Source organism: Vipera berus (assembly GCF_964194415.1).
Source record: "Vipera berus genome assembly, chromosome: 10".
Lineage (NCBI taxonomy): Eukaryota > Metazoa > Chordata > Lepidosauria > Squamata > Viperidae > Vipera > Vipera berus.
In genome coordinates, this window is record NC_138213.1 from 17,147,299 (window position 1) to 17,170,609 (window position 23,311).

At 44.7% G+C, this 23,311-nt stretch overlaps 1 protein-coding gene across 2 annotated transcripts in view; it reads right to left on the reverse strand.

Moving 5' to 3' along the window:
* The window catches only part of GNAO1 (G protein subunit alpha o1), a gene marked incomplete at both ends in the record, with an annotated part of 185,486 nt that extends 164,767 nt beyond the window's left edge, over positions 1-20,719 (reverse strand). For both annotated transcript variants that reach the window (XM_081336199.1, XM_081336198.1), the window contains 2 exons: positions 19,733-19,775; positions 20,602-20,719. In XM_081336199.1, coding sequence (XP_081192325.1) covers positions 19,733-19,775; positions 20,602-20,719 — 161 coding nt within the window. The remainder of the gene's footprint in view (positions 1-19,732; positions 19,776-20,601) is intronic.
* Between the last annotated feature and the right edge of the window lie 2,592 nt (positions 20,720-23,311).

Consider the following 23,311-nt stretch of genomic DNA (forward strand, 5'->3'; position numbering starts at 1 on the left):
TTGACCTTTTCAATTGGAGATGTTGCTGGATCGAGATTAGCTTCAAGAAAAGATATCCGAAGAAGAGAGAGCCATCCGGGGGGTTTGAAGAAGATGTCAGCAACAATCTTCTCCAACAGAATAGCTTGAACAAGAAACCTTTACCACATTCATTAGCTGGTCTTCAGATGAACAATGAGGTGTACAGATAAGGCCTCAATTTACAACATTCATTTAGTGGCCGCTGGAAGTTACAACAGCACTGGGGGAAAAAATGACCTATGACTAACCGTTGCACTTTTTACAACCGCTTCAGCATCCTCGTCGTCACGTGATCAAAATTTGGGCACTCAAGTACAGTTAGTCCTCGACCTTTGACCGCAATTGAGCCCAAGATTTCTGTTGTTAAGTGAATGTTGTCCCATTTTTACGACCTTCCTTGCCAGAGTTGTTAAGTGAATCACTGCACTTCTTAAGTTAGCAACACGGCTGGTAAGTAAATCTGGCTTCTCCATTGTCTTTGCTTGTCAGAGGGTCACAAAAGGAGATCACACGACCCTGGGGCATTGCAACCATCATAAATATGAGTCAGTTGCCAAGCATCTGAATATTGATCACTTGACCAAGGGAACTGTCAAATGGCTGGGAAATTGGGAGATTCAGGCAGTTCAAATGAGTATGACGTTTTATTGCAAGCTTAAACTCTCATCAAGAATCAGACCAACTAACAGTCAAGGGAAATGAGCAGGAGATAAAAAAGGCGTTCAAGGTGGACTTAGATCTCTGTGGGTGCGCAGGGACTCATGACCTATGATGCATGTGACACCCCTCCTTCGAGCTCAGCCTGGTCATCTCCTGCAAGGATGCTGTAATGGTTGTAAGTGTGAAAAACAGTCATAACTCACTTTTTTCAGTGCTGATGTAGCTTCGAATGGTCACTAAATGAACTGCTGTAAGTCAAGGATTACCTGTATGCATTTATGACAATTACAGCATCCTGGGGGTCATGTGATCTCAATCTGTAACCTTTCCTGTCCTTACCACTCTCCACAGAGGGACGACTGAAAGCATACAGCATCACAGTCTGGTTTGGAAGCATCCCTGCTTCAGACAGGAAGGCGGTCCAGAGAGTGGTGAGGACGGCAAAAGAGATCATTGGCAGTTCCCTCCCTTCCCTCCAGGAAATAGCACATAAGCGTTGCTTGAGCAGGGTCCATAAGATTATCTGGGACACTACACATCCTCTCCATGACCTGTTTTCCTTGTTTCCTTCTGGGAGGTGGGGGGGGCTTCGCGGTATCCGCAGCAGAGCATCCAGATTCAGTCACAGTTTTGTTCCATACAGTATTAACCTTGTGAACTCTCAAGCTTCCTCTTTCCGCTGTGTATTTCAAGATGGACAGTGATTAATATTTATATGTTACTTATATGTAAGGGTGTAGGTCTACACATATGTTGTATATAGTATGTTTAAATGTGTGTTATGTATGTGTACACTTTGAGAGCAAGCATCTAAATTTCACTTTTAATGTGTGCCATTGTGCCCACAGTAAAAAATGACAATAAAGGGTATCTATCTATCTATCTATCTATCTATCTATCTATCTATCTATCTATCTATCTATCTATCTATCTATCTATCTATCTATCTCTATTCTCCATCTATCTATCTCTCCATCTATCTATCTATCTATCTATCTATCTATCTATCTATCTATCTATCTATCTATCTATCTGTCTGTCTGTCTGTCTGTCTATCTATCTATCTATCTATCTATCTATCTATCTATCTATCTATCTATCTATCTATCTATCTCTATCTATTCTCCATCTATCTATCTATCTATCTATCTATCTATCTATCTATCTATCTATCTATTCTCCATCTATCTATCTATCTATCTATCTATCTATCTATCTATTATCTATCTATCTATCTATCTATCTATCTATCTATCTATCTATCTATCTATCTCTATCTATTCTCCATCTATCTATCTATCTATCTATCTATCTATCTATCTATCTATCTATCTATTCTCTATCTATCTATCTATCTATCTATCTATCTATCTATCTATCTATCTATCTATCTCTATTCTCCATCTATCTATCTATCCATCTATCCATCCATCTATCTATCATCTATCTATCTATCTATCTATCTATCTATCTATCTATCTATCTATCTATCTATCTATCTATCTCTATCTATTCTCCATCTATCTATCTATCTATCTATCTATCTATCTATCTATCTATCTATCTATCTATCTATCTATCTATCTATCTATTCTCTATCTATCTATCTACTATCTATCTATCTATCTATCTATCTATCTATCTATCTATCTATCTATCTATCTATCTATCTATCTATCTATCTATCTATCTATCTCAGCCAACATCAGACAAGCAAAATGAATGAGGGAAGCTGAATTCACTTCACTGCAAGGATTCACTTACCAATTGTGGCAAAACAGACGTGGCACACTTAACTATCATCTTGCTTAACATTGGAAATTCCGGTCTCGGCTACCTGCATTATTACTTCTAGTTCAGAAATGTAACCATTTCTTCTCGATTTACATCCCAAACCCAGATACCAATTGTGTTAATCTGGGCTTTCTTTTTTTAGGGACGTGAAATCTGGCTTCCCAAAGGACACATTCTGTGCTACAAATGCTGGCTCCAGCCTTCAAAGCTAGCACGGCTGGACGTTTGCTTCACTAAAATAGAAAATAAATCATTTTAAGCACTGCCTTCTGGTGCGGCCCAGCTCCAGTCCGTCTGCTAGATTTGTCGTGAAACAACAACAACAACAACAAAAACGGAAGAGCCCCTCGCTCTGTTTGCAAGGAACAGCCTCTTTCCAGATTAATCCAGCTGTTCAGATGATAAGCAAAGAGCTAAGCTGCTTGACCAGCTGCTCATTCTTACCACCCTGCTCCTATTCCGTTCTCCACCTCTTCTCCACCTCAACACCGTCTTTCCTGACCCAAATCCATGGTAGTCGGGGATGATGGGTGGTGCGGTGCGCTGCAACGAGCACTTAGCCTCTTAAACGTGCTTGCCCGCAAAACTGGTCCAGATAGCAGAACAAAACATTTGGCATCCACCCCACCGGTCAGCTGGATGAAAACCATTTTGCAGAGGAGAAAGAGCAAGAGAGCCCAGCAATTTGCCCAGAACTGTTTTGCAGATACAACACCCAGGTGTGGATCTCTGAAAAAAATAATTCTGACTTTATACATACCACTGATTTAAAAAAAAAAGAAAAAAGAAAAACCCCAACTCTTCACCTTTAGCTCTTCTGCCGCAAATCAAGATTAAGGACCATGGAAAAGGATGGAATTATCCCACTGATTTAAACCTCTGTTTCTTTTAGCAATTAAACATATCTCTTAGCTTCCTTCTGCATAAACCAGACATTGGTTTGCTTTACAAAACCTCTCGTGTTAGGAGCCCTGTCCCTTCCAAGCAAAGAGCCTAAATTTGCAGACAGTTCTCATAGACAGAGCCGTTCAACTCAGGTTTGCAACCGGGGTGAAGTGGAATGGCTGTACGCAAGTGGAAACCTGGGTTGTCCTTGACATTCATTTAACAACTGTTCCAAGTTACTACGGCACGGAAAGAAAGCAACTAACAACTGGTCCTCCCATTTACAACCGTCACAACATCCCCTGCAGTCATGTGCTCAAAAAAGCAAAGTCGGCGAGGGATTGACTTAAAGACTACCTCATTCACTTAAGAACCGTGATTCATTTAACAATCGTGGCAAAAAAAAAAAAAAAGGTCGGAAACTCGCTCAAACAGCCCCTTGCTTAGCAACGGAGATTTTACTCTCATTTGCGGTCATAAGTCAAGAGCCACCTGAACTTTCCCTTCTTGATTGAGGAATTGCCCTTTACCGCATCTCTATACAGAAAAAAACGGGCATTGCGCTGGCTCAGCGGTTAACTGGACTCGTCAGCCCAGGTTCGAGATTCGAGTGCTACATGACGGGGCAAGCTCCCATCCTTGCCTCAGCTCCTGCCAACCTAGCAGATTGAAAGCAGGCAAGTGCAAGTAGATAAATAAGTACCACTTCACTTGGAAGGTAACAGCGCTCTGTGATGTCATGCAGGCCCACATGGCCACAGAAATGTCTTCAGATAACGCCGGTTGGTGATGAGCACTGCTCCCTAAAGTCAGCAACAACTATCAGAGTAAAATCCGTAGGGATTCCTTTACCTTTTTACCGACAGGGAAGGTTGTTTTGCAGCACAGAGAGTCTAAACCATACCACCATTGAAAAAAATGGTGTAGGGTCTCCTGACCTACAAGGTCTCTTCCAGATCTGTTATTTTATTCTGTTCTGTTCTGTTCTATTCCATTCCATTCTATTTCATATTTTTCTATTCTATTCTATTCTATTCTATTCTATTCTATTCTATTCTATTCTATTCTATTCTATTCTATTCTATTCTATTCTATTCTATTCTATTCTAGTCTAGTCTAGTCTAGTCTAGTCTAGTCTAGTCTAGTCTAGTCTAGACCAGTCTGTTCTGTTCTGTTCTGTTACATTACATTACATTACATTACACTACATTAGATTTCGTATTTTCTCTATTCTATTCTATTCTGTTCTGTTCTGTTCTGTTCCATTACATTACATTACATTTCGTATTTTCTGTATTCTATTCTATTCTATTCTATTCTATTCTATTCTATTCTATTCTATTCTATTCTATTCTATTCTATTCCATTTTCTATTCCATTCCATATTCAATTCCGTTCCTTTCTATTCCATTCCGTTCTGTTCTGTTTTCTTCTGTTCTGTTCTATTCTATTCAAGCTGTACATACTCAATTTCTATTTACCCTGCATATTTTTGTGTCTTGAATCCAGAGCCAGCTCTACACACGCTGTTCTAGAGACCAATTATATCCTGGTGCCCATAGGACTTGGGTCATCTTCTCATTTTGTTAGGAATTTTTTTCTTTGAGCTTTAAGCTCGCAAGTTTCTTTTCCTGGATACATTCACCCACTTTGTGAAGCACAATAAATAATTTTAATTGCATCAGCCTCCATTGTTGGCATATGGCAACAATTCTGCGAAATTATATTTAACCCTCGAGCAGGTGTGCTGATGAACAGAGGGCACCATTACTGCTTCTCTGGGTATAACTTCGACAAGCTATTTCGTGCACAACTCGCTCACTCAAGAACTTTCCTATCAGAACTTTCTCTTGTTTTAGTAACATTAGCAGCTTCCCAAAGTCCACAGATGTAATAATAATTTATTTTTTAAGACTTGCAACAACCCTCTTAGTGTGGGTTCACTGCCACTCAATTGACCTTTCTGAGTGTCTAGGAAAAGCATACAAAGAAAAAGTATTAAAGCAAAAGGAAAGAAAATCAGATCTTATACTCCTATTGTATATTTTTGAATTGAAATACGCATTTAGTTTTGACGCCCACTAATATTTGGTAAGGGACGCGGTGGCTCAGTGGGTTAGAACGCTGAGCTTGTCGATCAGAAGGTCGGCAGTTTGGCGGGTCGAATCCCGAGTGCCGTGTAGCAGAGTGAGCGCCTGTTACTCGTCCCAGCTTCTGCCCACCTAGCAGTTCGAAAGCACGTAAAAATGCAAGTAGATAAATAGGGACCACTGCGGTGGGAAGGTAACAGCGTTCCGTGCGCCTTTGGCATCTAGTCATGCCGGCCACATGACCACGGAGACGTCCTCGGACAAGCGCTGGCTCTTTGGCTTTGAAACGGAGATGAGCACCGGCCCCTAGAGTTGGAGACGACTAGCACGCATGTGCGGGGGAACCTTTACCTTTACCTAATATTTGGTACCCTAGGCCACGGGTCTTCAAACTTGGCCCTTTCATGAATTGTGGACTTCAACTCCCAGCTGGCTGAGGAATTCTGGGAGTTGAAGTCTACAAGTCGTAAAAGAGCCAAGTCTGAAGACCCCTGCCCTAGGCGAACTGGCCCTGTTTGATTCATAAAATCAAGATGCCTTAAACCCAGAAAGACACTTGGTTCTTCAACATCAGATGGGTGCAAATTAATTACAGGTCCTGCTCGACTTACAACAGTTCACTTAGTGACCATTTGAAGTTACAACAGAACTGAAAAAAGTGACCTATGACCATTTTTCACACTTATGACCATTGCAGCATCCCCCATGGTCACGTGATTTACATTGGAAAGCTTGACAACTGGTTCATATTTATGACGGTTGCAATGTTCCTGGGGTGTGTGTGTGTGTGTGTGTCACGGGATCCCCTTTTGCGACCATTCTGACAAGCAAAGTCAATGGGGGAAGCCAGATTCACTTCACAATTGTGTCACTAATTTAACAACAACGGTGATTCACTTAACACATGTGGCAGGAAAAGTCATAAAATGGGGCAAAACTCACTTAACAAATTTCTCAATGAGCAACATGAATTTTGGGCTCTGTATTACCTTTATACTAGTTAGACTAAACAGCCAGTTTGGTGGAGTGGTGAAGATGCTGGCCTAAAAACCAGGAGACTGTGAGTTCTAGTACCACCTCAGGCATGGAAGCCGACTGGGTGGTTTTGGGCCAATCACCAGGGGACTATGAATTCTAGTCCCGCCTTAGGCATGAAAGCTGGCTGGGTGACTTTGGGCCAATCACCAGGAGACAGTGAGTTCTAGTCCCGCCTTAGGCATGAAAGCCGGCTGGGTGACTTTGGGCCAATCACCAGGAGACGGTGAGTTCTAGTCCCGCCTTAGGCATGAAAGCCGGCTGGGTGACTTTGGGCCAATCACCAGGAGACGGTGAGTTCTAGTCCCACCTCAGGCATGGAAGCCGACTGGGTGGTTTTGGGCCAATCACCAGGGGACTGTGAGTTCTAGTCCCGCCTTAGGCATGAAAGCTGGCTGGGTGACTTTGGGCCAATCCTTCTCTCTCAGCCCAGCCCACCTCACAGGATTGTTGTTGTGGGGAATATAGAAGGAGGAAGGAGCAATAGGTACTGTATGTTCACCGCCTTGAGTTATTTAAAAAAGTAAGGGAGGTGGAATAAAAAATGAAATAAATAAATGAAATGAAACTATATAATAAAAGCAACAACGGAAGACAGAGCCTAGGCTTTGATTAGCCCAAACATCCAGAAGACACTCCACTTAATCTTGATTCAGCCAATCAAAAAAATTGGTGATTGCATTCAGAGTAATGCCTTGATTGAACTGCCCTCAGATCAGAGCTTCCCAGGACCCTATTATCTACATTAATGGAAAAATGTAGAGTCACAACACAAGGCAGCATCTGAGCTCATGCAACATACTAAGCCCAGAATACCATATCATTTCATGGCTTAACATGCTTGTCCTGGCAGCTTGAAACCAAGACACCAAGGCTTCCGGTAACATGTTCAATCTGACTCTCAGCTTGTGTCCTCCTCGACTTAAAACATTTAGTGACTGTTCAAAGTTACAACAGCACTGGGGAAAAAAGCGCGACTTATGACCATTTTTCACACTTACAACCTTTGTAGCATCCCTATAATCATGTGATCAAAATTCAGACGCTTGGCAACAGGTTCATACTTACGACAGTTGCTGTGTCCCAGGATCACGTGATCCTCTTTTGCAACCTTTTGACAAGCAACATCAGTGGGGAAGCCAGCTTCACTTAACAACCATGTCACTAACTTATCAACTGCAGTGATTCGCTGAACAACTGTGGCAAGAAAGGTAATAAAACGGGGCAAAACTCACTTAACAAATGTCTCGCTTAACAACAGAAATTTTGAGCTCAGTTGTGGTCGTAAGTCGAGGACTGCCTGTACAAAGCTAACTACAGCCTCTCTCTAATATCTTCCCCAGATCAACCCTTAAGACGCTAAGTGATGGACCAAAACTGGGCTGAAAATAAAATACGGACTTATTTCTTTTCTTTGATAGCTGAAAACGATGAGAATATGAATTCCTCTCTCTGGTTTCATTATTTGTGAATTTTGTACTCTGTCTTTCTATCGCCAGAGTTGTGAAACTTAAGGAACAACTTAAGTTGACTGTCTGCAAAGCAGAGCATCAACACTCGAGTGCATCCCAATTTCCAAGAATGCTTCTGGCCCATCCATAATTCCACAGATCATTCATACAAACTTTGAACCCTGGAACACGGCAGCCCAACACTTGAACTTCAAAATGTTCCCATGGATCTTCAAACCATCTTAGAGCTCAATCAGCCATCTCAACAATTGGCTTCCTGATAAATGTTTGTTTTGTGATTGGCAAGGCCCACTACGGTAATCACTTGATCAACTGGCAGGGAGTCCCATCCACACACCCAAAGCAAGCTTGGCAGGTTTTCTCCAAAGGCACCACAACATTACAAACCTGCTTGCAATCCCCAGAAACTGATGCGATGGTAGCAACATGACCAAATTCTGAATTTTTAGACTAGGAGGTTGAATCCATCATCTATCTATCTATCTATCTATCTATCTATCTATCTATCTATCTATCTATCTATCTATCTATCTATCTATCTACCTATCTACCTATCTATCTACCTATCTATCTATCTATTATCTATCTATCTATCATCTATCTATTTTTTTCTCATCTGTCTCATCTATCATTTATCACTCATATCTCTGTCTCATCTATCTATCATTTCTCTCTATCATCTCTCTATCATATATCAATCATTTCTCTCTCCTGTCTATCCATCCATCCATCCATCATCTCTCTGTCCATCATCTGTCTGTCTGTCTATCTATTTATCCATCCATCCATCCATTATTTCTCTATCTGTCATCTGTCTATCTTTCTCATTTCTCTCTCATCTCTCATCTCTCATGTATCTATCATTTATCTCTCATATCAATGTCTCATCTATCTATCTATCATTTCTCTCTATCATCTCTCTATCCTATATCAGTTATTTCTCTCTCTCTCTCATCTTTCTCTCTGTCTATCCATCCATCCATCATCTCTCTGTCCATCATCTGTCTGTCTGTCTATCTATCTATCTATCTATCTATCTATCTATCTATCTATCTATCTATCTATCTATCCATCCATCCATCCATCCATTCATCCATTATTTCTCTATCCATCATCTGTCTGTCTGTCTGTCTGTCTGTCTGTCTGTCTGTCTGTCTGTCTGTCTATCTATCTATCTATCTATCTATCTATCTATCTATCTATCTATCTATCTATCTATCACAGTCATCTCACAAGTGAGTGACTTTGGGTGGTGCACAACAAAAGTAAATATCTAAGACCATTATCCATAACAAATATTAAAAACATTAAAATGTATAAGGTAATATAATATTTATAATATAAAGCATTATCAATATAATATTTATAATATAAGCAGGGATACAGGAATTAAAACGTCATTCACTGAAATAAGTTCATTACAGCAATTAATGTTTCATATTTTCCTCTGATGGCCAATGAGAGTTGCCAGGCCAATCTACCGACAGGCTGCTGGGGAAAAAAAATGAGAGCCTTTTGCTTGGAGTCTTTTGCTCCTGAACAAAAAGCAAAATATAAATTTAACCCGCAGAGAAATGCATAGTTCCCAAGAATCAATCAGCAATTATGACAAGCATATACAATAGCTGAATAAAATAAATAGGTACAATTTATTTATTTGGCAACATTATTCATCAGCTACTCTATTCAACAGACTTTTATTGCAGGGAAAATTTAAGGAAGGAATGATCTAAAAATCCGTATACAGTAAACCTAGTTAACACAATAAAAGCAGAAAAGCTACATTCTTTGGAAAGTCAGAATGGGTGAGTAGGGAAGGTGTTTACTTGGCAGACGCCAAATTCTAGGCCCTCCTCTCAGCCCCAGAGCAAGTGTGGTGTAGTGGTGAAGGGGCTGGACTAAGAGCAAAGAGACCCAGGTTCCAAAATTAGTCCTCAACTTGCAAGCCTTAGGGAGCCTGCCCATTCCAGTCATAAAGCGGGTATCCATCTGAGACACCTGGATTTTTTTGGCAACAGTCGTTATGAGAAGGCATCCTAGCAGAACTTAAACATCCCTAAAACAACTTTGGAAAAAAGGTCTGTCTGATGAACGTGGGTCTCTAATCTTGAAGACAACCCAAGAGCTATTTTTGGCTCCTGGAACTGGTGTGTGAGGAATGCATTTCCTGACACAAACATGATAGGATAAATTGCTATCCTGTTAATGGGAGTGCCAGACCAGCTGAGTTTATGATTTTCCAAGCCCGGCCTTGTGCTTGTAAATGTGACTGGATTTTACAAATCTTATCTCTGACACTACAGAAGGCAGAAACTGAAATGTTTCTGTAGATCGAAAACAAATCAGCAAATCCCTCTGGTTCTCGCTGATTTGAAAGATGTAATTGGACAAAAGAGTCGATCAATCAGTTTATTTATTGTTTCGGTCACCGGTTGTAACCAGATAAAACCTTCACCAAAGTGGACAGCCATTAATAGAAGATATTTTGATAATTTTGTGTATTTTAACCTACGCAATTATTAAAATAACTTCTATCAATGGTTGCCCACTTCGGTGCAAGTTTCATCTTGTTACAACCGGTGACCAAAACAAGAAAAGCATGTAAGAGTATTAAACAGCGTTATTATAGGAAATCCAAAAATAGAAAGAAAAAAAAAGAAACTTTCAATAAAAGTATTCCTTCTAAACTCTTAATCGCTTTAATTTCTCTGGCCAACTTGACCAGGGTTGGAATACAAGCAGACTGAAGCCAATATACAAAAAAATTGATCATAGACATCCAGCAAACTATAGGCCAAAAAGAATCAAATTTAAATCCTTTCCTGGCCATAAAAAAACAGAGGGTGACCTTCAGTCTATCATTGGCCGCGTCTCCTTACCTTGCTCATCTCATGTAGGGCAAAACCATTTTCCTGCATATTTTTCTTTCCTTAATACGTTGAAAGAGGATTTGCTTTCAATATTCTCAGGAATGGCAATATAATTTGCCCCAGATGGAATCTGCCTTTCTTGATTTAATGCTCTGGGGATCCTGGAGAACATGGAAATGACCCAGCTTCCAAGCAACCGTCCTTTTTCCACTACAAGAGTCTGATGACGTCTTGTCCTCGACTTACAACAGTGCATTTAGTAACCGTCTGAAATTACAACGGCACTGGGAAAAAGTGACCTCGGAACGTTTTTCAACATCCCCGTGGTCACGTGATCAAAATTCAGATGCTTGACAACTGGCATGTATTTAGGACACTCGCAATGTCTCAGAGTTACGCGATCCCCTTTCGTGACCTTCAAACAAGCAAAGTCAATGGGGAAGCCAGATTCACTTCCTAATGTAACAATTGTGGCAAGAAAGGTCATAAAATGGGTCAAAGCTCACTTAAGATAAGGTTCGTTTAGCAACAGAAATTTTGGGATCAACTGTGGTCATAATCCAAGGACGACCTGTACTGTTTATCAAGGAAATAGCAATAACTAAAGCATTTAGACTTATAGAGCATTCTCTAGGAGGTTTGCAATGTAAGCATTATTTGCATATTGCCCCCCCCCAACAATCTGGGTCCTCATTTTATCAACCTCGGAAGGGTCAGGATCGAACTCCAGGCTGTGGGCAGAGTTTTTCTGCAATACTGCATTCTAACCACTGTGCCAGCAGGATTTCTAAATCCCACCTGCAGGAAACTCCATGCTTCCTTGGTTCCCCCTCCCCCCTCCGCAACCTTTGAGCTCTTCTCACCTGTACGAAAAAAAATCCTGATCTAGAGAAATGGTTGTGCAATCTTTTTTTTTCCCTCCTGGAGAAAGTAAGAATGTTCATTCATCCAGTTTGTCCTGCTTTAACCTCACTGATCTGTTTGTGAGTTTATAACAGATAAGAGGAAAGAGAGAAAACTGCACTGGGGTGGTGTTGGGGAAACACTGGGGATATACAGTAAATGTTAAACACAAGCATGCTATCCTTATCTATTGAGGAATTAAGATTAGCAAGAAAAGACTTGTTGATAATATCTTTAAAGACCTGGCTATCAAACACATGAAACTTATTTATTTATTTATTTAACTTACGGACAAATGTTAAAAAGTACATCACAATTGCATTCTGCATGAGCAAATACGAAATGATTTAATCTATGTACTAATTCAAAGGTCGACTATTTATATAGTACTAGCAAGGTAAAGGTTCCCCCGCACATGTGTGCTAGTCGTTTCCGACTCTAGGGGCCGGTGCTCGTCTCCGTTTCAAAGCCGAAGAGCCAGCGCTTGTCCGAGGACGTCTCCGTGGTCATGTGGCCGGCATGACTAGACGCCAAAGGCTCACGGAACGCTGTTACCTTCCCACCGGAGTGGTCCCTATTTTTCTACTTGCATTTTTACGTGCTTTCCAACTGCTAGGTTGGCAGAAGCTGGGACGAGTAACAGGCGCTCGCTCTGCTACGCGGCACTCGGGATTCGATCCGCCAAACTGCCGACCTTCTGATCGACAAGCTCAGCGTCCTAACCCACTGAGCCACCGCGTCCCTTACTGGAGGAGACTAAAACACCTGCCATTTGGGGCCCTAACCCTATTGAGCGTTGACCAGGTCTTATGGGGTAGATTGGATGGAAACAACATGGAAACATGCTCTCCATCAGGAAGTAGGCTAAACTCCACTTCTCAGTGCTGCTACAAAGGATTTAATCTCTTTTTGCTATCTGCTCCCTGGCTAGAGTTCTACAGGGAGAACAGGAGGAGATTAATTGAAATAAATAAGGGGATGGAGTACTGTATTGCAGAGAAAAATAAAAACTAGAGCTTGGCTGTTTTCTCCACAGGAGTCACTGCGTTTGGGAAGGAGGTGGAATGTGCAAAGTTTTCTGCTCACCAATTAACAACCAGCTAAGAGACAAGGAACATAAGACACTAATATCCATGCAACAATGAAGTAGTCTAGCTATGGAGACTGCGGGTTTTGCATCGCAGGACATTTTAAGAAGAGATCAGGAGACGCAGATCTTCTTCAAAAGGACGTTAAATTGATCTCCCCACACACTGAGGTAAGAGTCCCATATGTGTAAAAGTTCCAGATGACAGCAGAGTCAAGGTACAAATCAGAGCGAGTCCGGGTAATCAATTCTAGAGGGATGAATGAAATATCCTACCAACTAGCCACAAGAGTACCCAAAGTAAACAAATTATTACTCCTAGTGCAGTGTTTCTTGACCTCAGCAACTTGAAGAGATGTAGACTTCAACTCCCAAAATTCCCCAGCCAGTATGCTTGGGGCAGTTGGAGGTTGACCAACCCTGGTCTAGTGCTAAGTAGGTTCCAGGAGTCGTGGTGGCACAGTGGTTAGAATGTAGTATTGCAGGCAAATTCTGCCCACAGTCTGGAGTTCAATCCTGATGGGACTCAAGGTTGATTCAGCATTCCATCCTTCCGAGGTCAGTAAAATGAGGACCCAGGTTGTTGGGGGGGGGCAATATCCTGACGTCACAGACTGCCCAGAAAGTGCTGTAAAGTGTTATTACTATTGCTATATAGCTCAGCCCTCATGTCTCCTCAGTGGTTTACTCTGGCTGATCTACTCAGGGATAACAGCCCCATCTCAACAGCCCCCAAGTAGTTTTTGCAATCTGGTGCATCTTTCCACTCTCTCTCTCCCACCCCTGTTGCCACTGCATTTTGCTCAGATGCTCCTTATCTTATTTCTCTGCTGTACCTTCACCCAACTTCAGAGGCATCCCTGCCCGACTTGCTTGACCTTGTCTCACCAGAAGACGAACTTCTTCAAGATTTTCCTCCTGGATTTCAACTTCCTGTCCCCAGGGAGGTGCTTCAAGGCAGCTTGAGATGTCATGGTTGCCATGACAACCATAAGCCCATGGCTGTCCAGTTGCATCATGTGTGTGTGTGTGTGTCACACTTTAGACCTGGCTTATATTTATTCTAGGTTTGCTAGTACTAGGGGAGCCCTGGTTAGCACGCAGGGCTGCAGCGGTAAGAATCTGCTCTTCTCTTCTCCTGTCTCTTGGCCCTGTAACTTTCCAAGGGGCCTCCCCCATAGCTCCTCTAGCCATTATTGGACCATAACAAGAATCTTTATTTAGCTTCTTACACAACAAGGAGGTTCCTTTTGCTTCTTCTTTTTTTGAGCAGAGAAGCTGAAGTAGCCTCTCTGCTTGTGGTCAGAAGCAAGCGTTTCCAGCGTCATGGTCTTCATCTCCACTGTTCTGGGAACATGAAGGCCTTCGGGGGAGAAATACAAATTCAGAGTCCAGCCAGAAGAGTTCCAAATATGGAGAATCTACATCATCAAGCCAAACGAAGCCCAAGTTTCATGCCAAAAACAAACAAACAAAAAAAATGCTGCCTCCTTTCATTTAAACATAACTGCATGACAACAAAAAGTATCCAGAGATACTATCTGTGCATCTCCGCCAACTGAAAGAGAAATTGTAACGCAGACCATCTGCTTGGGATTTGCCTCCAGTCTTACTTTTCCCCTTTCTTTCATTTCAATCAAAGGAAAACTCTTCCCAGATCACTGGGCAGATTCCAAGCTTGGGTTGCCTTGAAGGGAGGGAAAATGTTCAGGCAAATATCGCATCTCCAACATAGGATTGATGCTTTTGTGTGCCGGGCACAGCCCATAGTGCAAACTCAAGAGATTCTGCAATGCTTTCATCTAGTGCCATAATAAAGTTGGAAGGGACCTTGGAGGTCATCTAGTCCAACCCCCTGCTCAGGCAGGAAACCTTATACCATTTCAGGCAAGTGGCTGTCCAGTCTCTTCTTAAAAACTTCCAGTGTTGGAACATTCATAGCTTCTGGAGGGAGGGAGGTTGTTCCACTGGTTAATTGTTCTAACTGTCAGGAAGTTTCTCCTTAGTTCTAGGTTGCTCCTCTCCTTGACTAGTTTCCATCCGTTGCTTCTTGTCCTGCCCTCAGGTGCTTTGGAGAATAGCTTGACTCCCTCTTCTTTGGGGCAGCCCCTGAGATATTGGAACACTGCTATCATGTCACCCCTCACCCTTCTCTTCATTAAACTACACATACTTTGGTTTGAACTGTGCATATCACACCCATATGCATCAACTTCAGTTTAGTTCTAATTCCAGAGCAAGTCAGAGCATCAATTCAGGGCATTTGTTTGGTCTACAAAGCTGAACAAAACAAGCTTGTCCTCTGACTGACTTCATATCATTCATATCCATGAAAACTGTATAAAACTGCATGACACCCTTAAAAATAAGATTGCTTTAGATAATCAGAAAGATGAAAAATACATTCAGTAATTCAATATGTTTTAGACTGGGATGGACCTCAACTCTCCGAAAATCAACCATCAATACTAGATAGGAAAATGGCCAAAAACAGTCATTGTGAGCTACCTAGGGATAAATGATAGATAGATGATAGATAGATAGATAGATAGATAGATAGATAGATAGATAGATAGATAGATAGATAGATAGATAGATAGATAGATAGATAGGTAGGTAGGTAGGTAGGTAGGTAGATAGGTAGATAGATAGATAGATAGATAGATAGGTAGATAGATAGATAGATAGATAGATAGATAGATAGATAGATAGATAGATAGATAGATAGATAGATAGATAGATAGATAGATGATAGACAGATAAATAGATGTTAGATGATAAATATATATAGAGATCGATATAGATAGATAGATAGATAGATAGATAGATAGATAGATAGATAGATAGAGATGTAATATTCTCAAACAGAAGGGTTAACATGGGAATTCTTTGAGATATACATTATTCCTGTTTCCACTCCTGACTCAGCCACCTTTACCCAGTCTGTCTATTTGTTTCCCCAATTTGGGTAGCATTTTGGACCACTTTTCAGAGATCTTGAATTCCCACCCTAAAGCTTTGAAAAAGTGAAGAGTAAAAATAATAATAAAAAAATCCATCTCTGCCCCTCAGTAATATCTTCAACTAAGGTTTAGACAACTAAGCCATGAACCTTGGCAGTTGAAAGTTTGTTTATTCCTCTTCCTCCCCTTAATTTAATAGGAAAGCAAACATTTTCAGGTTAAAACATGTCTAATAACAAATCTGATTTTCATAGCAACAAGCCTGTCAGGAAATATGCAACCATTTGTGCCTTAGCCTGGTCCATAAAAGACCAAGTCTCTGTTTGTTTTTCCAGAGTGTGAGTAAACAAGGCATCATCAGCTCAAGCCTAAAGCAGTGGCTGCTTATCTCAGCTTATCTCAAGCCAGATATGAGATCCCAGGGTAGCCTTGATCTCGGAGGAGGGGAGGACAATGCCATTCTAGAGGTTAGGGAAATTATCTGGAAAAAAGAAAATTGGGGAAATAATAACTCACTTGAGAAGATGTCAAGAAATATTTTGCCTAAAGAAAGGACTCTATGCCTTTTTTATAGTTTGTAAGTCAGATTCTAGGAACACATTAAACTAAGTTAAAATGAGGTTGGGCAACCTGTAATTCATGTGTTGTGGGAACCCAACCATCCTCTTTAGCTGCTCAGATGATGAAGTTGGTCATCAGATCAATATGGTTTATTGGTTTGGGCATAAGATGTACTGTGAATTCTGCTACTTTCTGTAACAAAACAAGGTGTGCAAACTCGGGCATGGATAATAGTGAACAACAGTTCTGTGATCCTCTGTCACAGGATCTTCCTTAGCAATCTTCTCTTAGCAACCTTCCTGTTTTGAAAAAGAGTTCTCTCTTTGGCATGTATATTTACCTTTCGGGCTATTTATGACACCAGAATTCAAGAGTTGTGTTCTTACAACCAGGTCAGTGAAAGACCTAGAACATACATTTGTAATATTTGATGAGTTTTTAACTTTGGTAATTTCTTGTTGTTGTTGCGGATTGTTAGTGACTTACAAAGCCAGGCTGTTTGATTAATGGCTTGGTATAATGAGGCTTTGTGTTGGGTTGTGTGAGCAAAAATTGAGTTGGGCTACAGAGCTGGAGGACTGCAGGAGAATCTTCATTGGTTCTACAGCCGGAGCATTAGAAGCGAGCAAAGGAAAGTTGTGCGTACTCCATCACTGGAGGTTTTGAAGAAGAGACTGAACAGACATTTGTCCAGAAAGTCTCCTGCTTGGGCAAAGGTGTTGAATTAGAAGACCTCCAAGGTCCCTTCCAACCGTATTATCCTATGACCTGTGATATATGATGCTGAACTTAAAAGCCACAAGGGCACTAAATCAGCTACTGAGGACTGAGAAGGATCAAGTGAGTCCATCCCCTTTGAAATGACACGGTTCCAATAAAAGACCTCAAGCACAGGATTGTGAAAATATTCTCTCTCCCTTCCTCTCCGTATCAATCAAGGAAGGAGAAATAGCCAGAATAAGTATAAAGTTGCAGTTCAGTTTGAGATTAAGGGCTACAAGATCCAGGCTGCAAAAGGCTTATGGCTGGCTGAGGAATTCTGGGAGTTGAAGTCCACAAGTCTTAAAGCTGCCAAGGTTGGAGACCCCTGAATTCTAGTGCAGGCTTAAGTTAACTATACCAGGGGTGGGCAAACTGTGGCAACTTTACAATCTATGGATTTCCACATGTGGACTTCAAATGCTGGCTCAAGAATTCTGGGAGTTGAAATCCACGGGTGGTAAAATTGCCGCCCACCCGTGTTAAAGCAAGCTAAACTTAGGAAAGGACTCAGCGTGTTGTCCTTGTGACTGCATGCCTTAGAACAGTCCATCACCCCAAGCCAGATTATGGTTAGGCATCGCCTTGGAAAAACCGGGGCGTGCGTGTCTTATCTTCACTTCTAAATCCACTCCTCGTTCGTCCGAGCGGAGCCGAACCTTTTCCGGCTCTTGCCGAAGCAGCTGCCTTCGCCACCGAATGCCTCCGAAGGCCAGGCGAGGCCCACGCCCGAGAATAGCCGAGCCAAGCCGAAGCTTGCCGAGCTCCCTAGAGCCCTTCGCGTCTTCCAGGCTCCGCCGGGCGCTGTCCACCGCCTGCGCCGCCTGAAAGCTCCGCTTATTTTATCAGCCCCGCCAGGCTACAGAAAAGCCACCCGGGACGCGGGCATGCACGGGCAGGCAGGTAGGCGGGCGGGCAGGCAGGTAGGCGGGCGGGCAGGCAGGTAGGTAAGGCTGGCCGCCGGCAGGCACCCAGGATCGGTGTTTGTGTGTGTGCACAGATGTGGCTTGCGTGCAACTCTTTCTCCCCCCACCCCGCCAGGCGCCTTTCTCTCTTAGCAACCTGCAAGCTCTCCGAAGGCTGCAGAGGAGGCCATTTTGCAACCGGGGTGGGGGGGTGGGGGGAGAAACGCTGCCCTTCCGCACTGACTCCCGCTTCTCCCTTCGTCATCTCCTAACCGTCCGGCCACTCGCTCCCCTTCGCCGGGACATCCAGCCAAGAGGCACCCGGAAGAGGAGCTGCCAATTCAGTAGGGAGCGTGTGCACGCGTGAGTGCACACACGCACCCCTGTGCTACATCTAGTGTATCTGCCTCCCGCGCCCCGCCCCACGAGCCTCTCGGGAGCTCGGATCGACGTCACGGATCGCTCGCGGGGAAGGGGGGGGTGAATAGAAACAGGTCCCCTGCAGGAAACTCACACCACCACCACCCGCCGCCGCCTTCTTACGACCCTCAGGTGTTAGGAATCTGCCACACTCACACGCTCCGCAATACACGGGTGTCAACGGGGAGGGGGACAGAGAAGCGGAGGGCCTGGGCGCGGCGTCGATCTCCTGCCCTGCCTTAATTTGAAGTGGCAGCCAAATTCTGTCCTGATTAATTAAAAGGCAGGGAAGGGCTCCAAGCGAGAGAAAGCTGTGGAATGGTGAGAGGGAGGGAGGGAGGGAGGGAGGGAAGAGGGATGGTGGAAATTACTTTCAGATCTGTATTATTAGATGCCTTTCCACGGATCCACGTGCCTGGGTCCAGGCCGAAACCCAGCCCTAACTAGTCCCGTAACAAGACTGGAAATGCGGGCAAAGGGAGGCCCGGTCTGGGAAGGAGGTTGAGGGGGGGTGGGGGGGGAGAGAGAAAGACACACACAGAGTAATTTAGTGCCAGTGCACAAATGCCTAGGCCAAGGCTAAGTTCCTCTCTTTCTTTCCGACCCCACCCCATTCCTCCCAGGAGAGAGGGAGGAACGAAGGAAGACAGGAATTCAGATTTCAGCACCACGGCAGTGAACAGCACCTCACACCTGGCGCGGAGGGGCCCCGCCAGACCTCAGCGAAGGCACAGAAGCTTTGCGGGGGGGGGGAGAGGGAGGCGTTCTCCTCCCCTTTTCTGCCCACCTGGGCCTCACGCTTTTGCAACAGCTGCTCCAGATGTTGGGCCTGGCCAATCCGGGCCCCCTTCAAAGGCAGAGCGAGACCACCATCTCCTGCCCATCCTTCGCCTTTCCCGCTTCAAACATGGCGGGAGACACCTTCACTGAGGCCAAAATCGGGAGTCTTTTTCCCACCGACCAATTTTGTTAGAAAGGGCACGGAAAGGCGTAGACTCACCCAGAGCTCTTTTAATAAAAATCGGTAGTCGGGAAAGGCGTTGCCAAGATTGCTGATTGTTGGGGTTTGTTTGGTTTTTTTTTTGCTACCACTGACCAACGGCAAATTCATGGCACCAAGATTGCCTTCCTCTCCAGCCAATTGTCTCCCATCCCCCCCCCCCAAAATACAAGAAACCGACCAAGCGGAAAACAGGTGCTACACCACCACAAACACCTTAAGAAAGATTAAAAAATGGTATTAGTTACAATGCAAATATTTCAGTTCTCTCACTATGCTACTGTACGTAAGATGAGCCGAGACTTACTTCATCTGCTTCACAATTGTGCTTTTTCCGGATTCCCCAGCCCCTGTTGGGACAAAATAGAAGAAAAGGGAGGGGGGAGAATATTAAAACCTTCATAAAAGCAAACTCTGGCCAGTGTGAGAATATAAGAAGATAAAGCAAATAACACGAGAGAGGGGGGGAGAGAGGAGGGGGGGAACAGAGAGGAGAGGGGGCGAGAGAGAGGGAGAGAAAGGGAGGGAGGGAGAGAGAGAGAGAGAGAGAGGGAGAGAGAGAGGGAGGAGTGGTAGGAGGGCGGGGGGGGGTGGAAGAGGGGACCCAAAGACGCTATTTGTGCAATTGAGTTTTCCGTGCAAAAAAAGAGGGGGGGGGGAGATGAAGGAGATACATTTAATTAAAAAAGCAGGGGGGGAGGTAAGGAAGACCCTACCTGTTGGGGGAAGGCGGGGAATTGGGGAGGGTCTGAGATGGGGTTATATTTGAGCCAGTCCATCCAAAGGTGCGGCAGAAGATGGAGCGTGAAGAAACACACACACACACACACACCCCTAGTTGGTGGAAGGCAGTGATTTACTGGGGGGCGGGGGGGGGACAGATAAAAGGCTCTGGGGAAACGGCCTTTAGACCAGGCGGAGAGGTGAACTGTAGCCGTAAAGGGGCCAAACGGGGCTGCAGCGGAAATCGTCCAAAGGGTCGGTGGGCGCTGAACCACACCTGAGAGGGAGCAGACGGAGGGTGGGGGGTGAGGAGAGACGTGAGTGTGCAAATCTATCTGTGTGCTTGTGTGTGTGTGTGTGTGGAGAGGAGGAGGAGGAGGAGGAGGGGGGGAGAGGGAACGTAGGAAAGGGCTGATGGGGGCGACGGGGAAGGAAGCCCGGCTCTTGACTTACCGAGCAGGAGTAATTTCACATCTTTGGCCGCGCTGATCCCGTCTTCCTTGAGGTTCTTCTCGATCGCTTTGCTCCTTTCCAGGGCGGCTCTTTCCTCGGCGCTCAGCGTACATCCCATGGTGGCCCCGATTCGGGAACGGTGCCGGGCTGGCGGACCCTGGTCTCCTTCGCTTCTTCCCCCCCACCCTTTCACGGACGATCCAAAAAGGGGGGGAAAGCCGGCCCGGGGAGGGGAGAGCTCGGATTGCGACGCCAAAGGCCAACGGGGGGGGGATCCTCTCTCCCTCTCTCTCTCTCTGCCTCTGACCCCTCTCCCTTCTCCCCCTGCTTCCCAGCCCTGCTCTCGCTCGCCCCGGCGAATCAAGGCATCCAAGGGAACCTGCCGAGCTTGCGGGAGCTGCAGGAGCTGGTCGGGAGGGGGGTGGGTGGGTAGGTGGGGGGCGCTGGGAGAAGGGAAGGGAGGTGGCTCGCCCGTCGGAGGAATGGGTCGGAGGAAGCGGAGCGCTCGCCTCTTCTGCCCCGGCTAGAGACAGAGCTGGCCCGGCTGCTGCGCTCCGGCTCCGGCCGCCTTTGCAGAACGGGAGAAACGGCTCCGATTGGCTTTTTCCGCCCCTCCTTCGTCGGCCAGAATTGCTTGCCTTCGGATTTCCTTTCCTTTCCTTTTTTTTTTCTCCCTTCCTCCTCCTTTCCCCGGGCGGTGGGCTACTGTTGGGTTGAGGTTGTGTTTTTTTTTCTTCCTTCCTCTCCCCTCCCCCTAATCTGGGGGGTCTCTAATGGGCGGCGGCGGCGATGGCTGCGAGCGATCGCATCGTTCAGCCCGTCCTAATGGAGAGAAATGCAGAAAGGGTGGGGGGGGGAGCGCCCGCCCGCGCGCGTGTCCGCGAACCAGCCGGAGGAGAGAGGAGGAGGAGGAGTTGGGGGGGGGGGACGGACGAGCGCGCCTGGGCTCTGCGCTGCTGACTTCAAGGGGCGAGGCGAGGCCGGCTGGGCTGGTGACGTCTGTGGCTCCCCGCCCGCGCATGCGCCCAGCCAGCCCGTGGGGTGGGGCTGGGTGGTGGTGGGGGGGGGTTGAGAAGATCGATAGGAGAGCCAGCCTCGGAGAGCGGGGTGGGGATAAGCGATCCCCAACAGTTGCTGTTACTGAGACTTAGTTTCTCTCCCCCCCCCGGGTTTTTACTGGGTAGGGAAAGCGGGCGATGGTGGTGGGGGGGTGGTGAAGAGAAAGTGAATGCGCCAGATGCAACCGAGGAGGCTCGCCTGCCCCCTTCTGCTTTGATTTACCCCCTTTTTAATTAAGATGCAGGCTTTATAATGCCATGTCCAAGGAGGTGCGGTTTTCCCTACCTGGTTTTTGTTTTTTTTTTAAAAAGGCACTTTAAAAAAAAAGATGGGTTTTTTCCACCCTTGGTTGCAAGGTTCGCGAGTTGGGTCGTTCGATGCAGTTTTAAGGTCGCCCTTCGTTTAATTTTATTCCCCCCCCCCGCTCGCCCGCGAGAAGGGACGCGAAAATAACTGGAGAATCCAAAGAAAGGTTGGGGGGGGGGTCTTCTTCCGCAGAGAAAGAGAGCGCCCCAAGATTAGAGCAAAGATTTAACTGTTCTTAAAAAAAGCTTTTTTTTTTTTTTGCTCCGGATGGGCATCAGGATCGCTTAAAGTGGACGCAAAGCCTTCACACCACGTTTGATCACCGTCATGGCTGGGAAGAGCAATTGGTGAACTTTTCGAGAGTATCCTGGCTTATATAATCCTGGCTTATTCAGTAAACCATATTTAAGCCATGGCTTGGTGTGATGAATGAATCAAGGGGAGAACTTGTTCTCAGCTCTGGGTATCCAAATGGCTTTGCTCAGCTAAAGAAGGATCTGTAGATCCATCGTGCATAAGTTGCCTTGTGATAAATTGACCCTTCTCCATCTCCCTGGGCCAAAAGACACAAAGCAAATTGTTTGTCATTGACTGCTGGTGGTGTTAGAAAGTGTCTACCTAGGCAGTAATTGAAAACTGGTCTAGACAGCCTAATGCTTGGATGTGTGATAATGGGGAAATCTCAAGGTGGAAGATTAGACGGAGAAATTGAAAATCATTACTTAAAAAAAACGATGCCAAAAATCCTGCATGGATGTGTCCATAAAACTCATCCATTTTGAACAGCTGAATTCCATGGTGTCCTCTTTACAATCAAGAAGACACTGAAGTTCGGACAAGATTGATCGGTCATTGTTGCAGGAGAATCAGGTTGATCTCTGGAAGCCAAAGATCACGAGGAACTTGGTCAGACCTTCTCGGACCAATAAAACCTTCTGCCTTTTAATAAAATTGATTTGTCTGGAAAGGTGCCACCGAGCTCCTCCTGATTTTTGAAACCAGGGGAAATCTCAGCTGTGATTAAGCCTTCATCCATATGAAGTAGAGTGTTCTTTGTAGCATATCAACCTAGAACAGGGGTCTTCAAACTCGGCCCTTTTATGACTCATGGACATCAACTCCCAGAATTCCTCAGCCAGACATGCTGGCTATGGATTTCTGGGAGTTGAAGTCCATGAGTCATAAAAGGGCCGAGTTTGAAGACCCCTGACCTAGAACTTCCTTGTCATAGGAGAAAGCCCATTATAAACAATGGGCTTCCTGCTGTGAAGGATGATGATTAGGGGACTGGAGGCTAAAACATATGAAGAATGGTTGCAGCAATTGGGTAGTTTAGTGAAAAGAA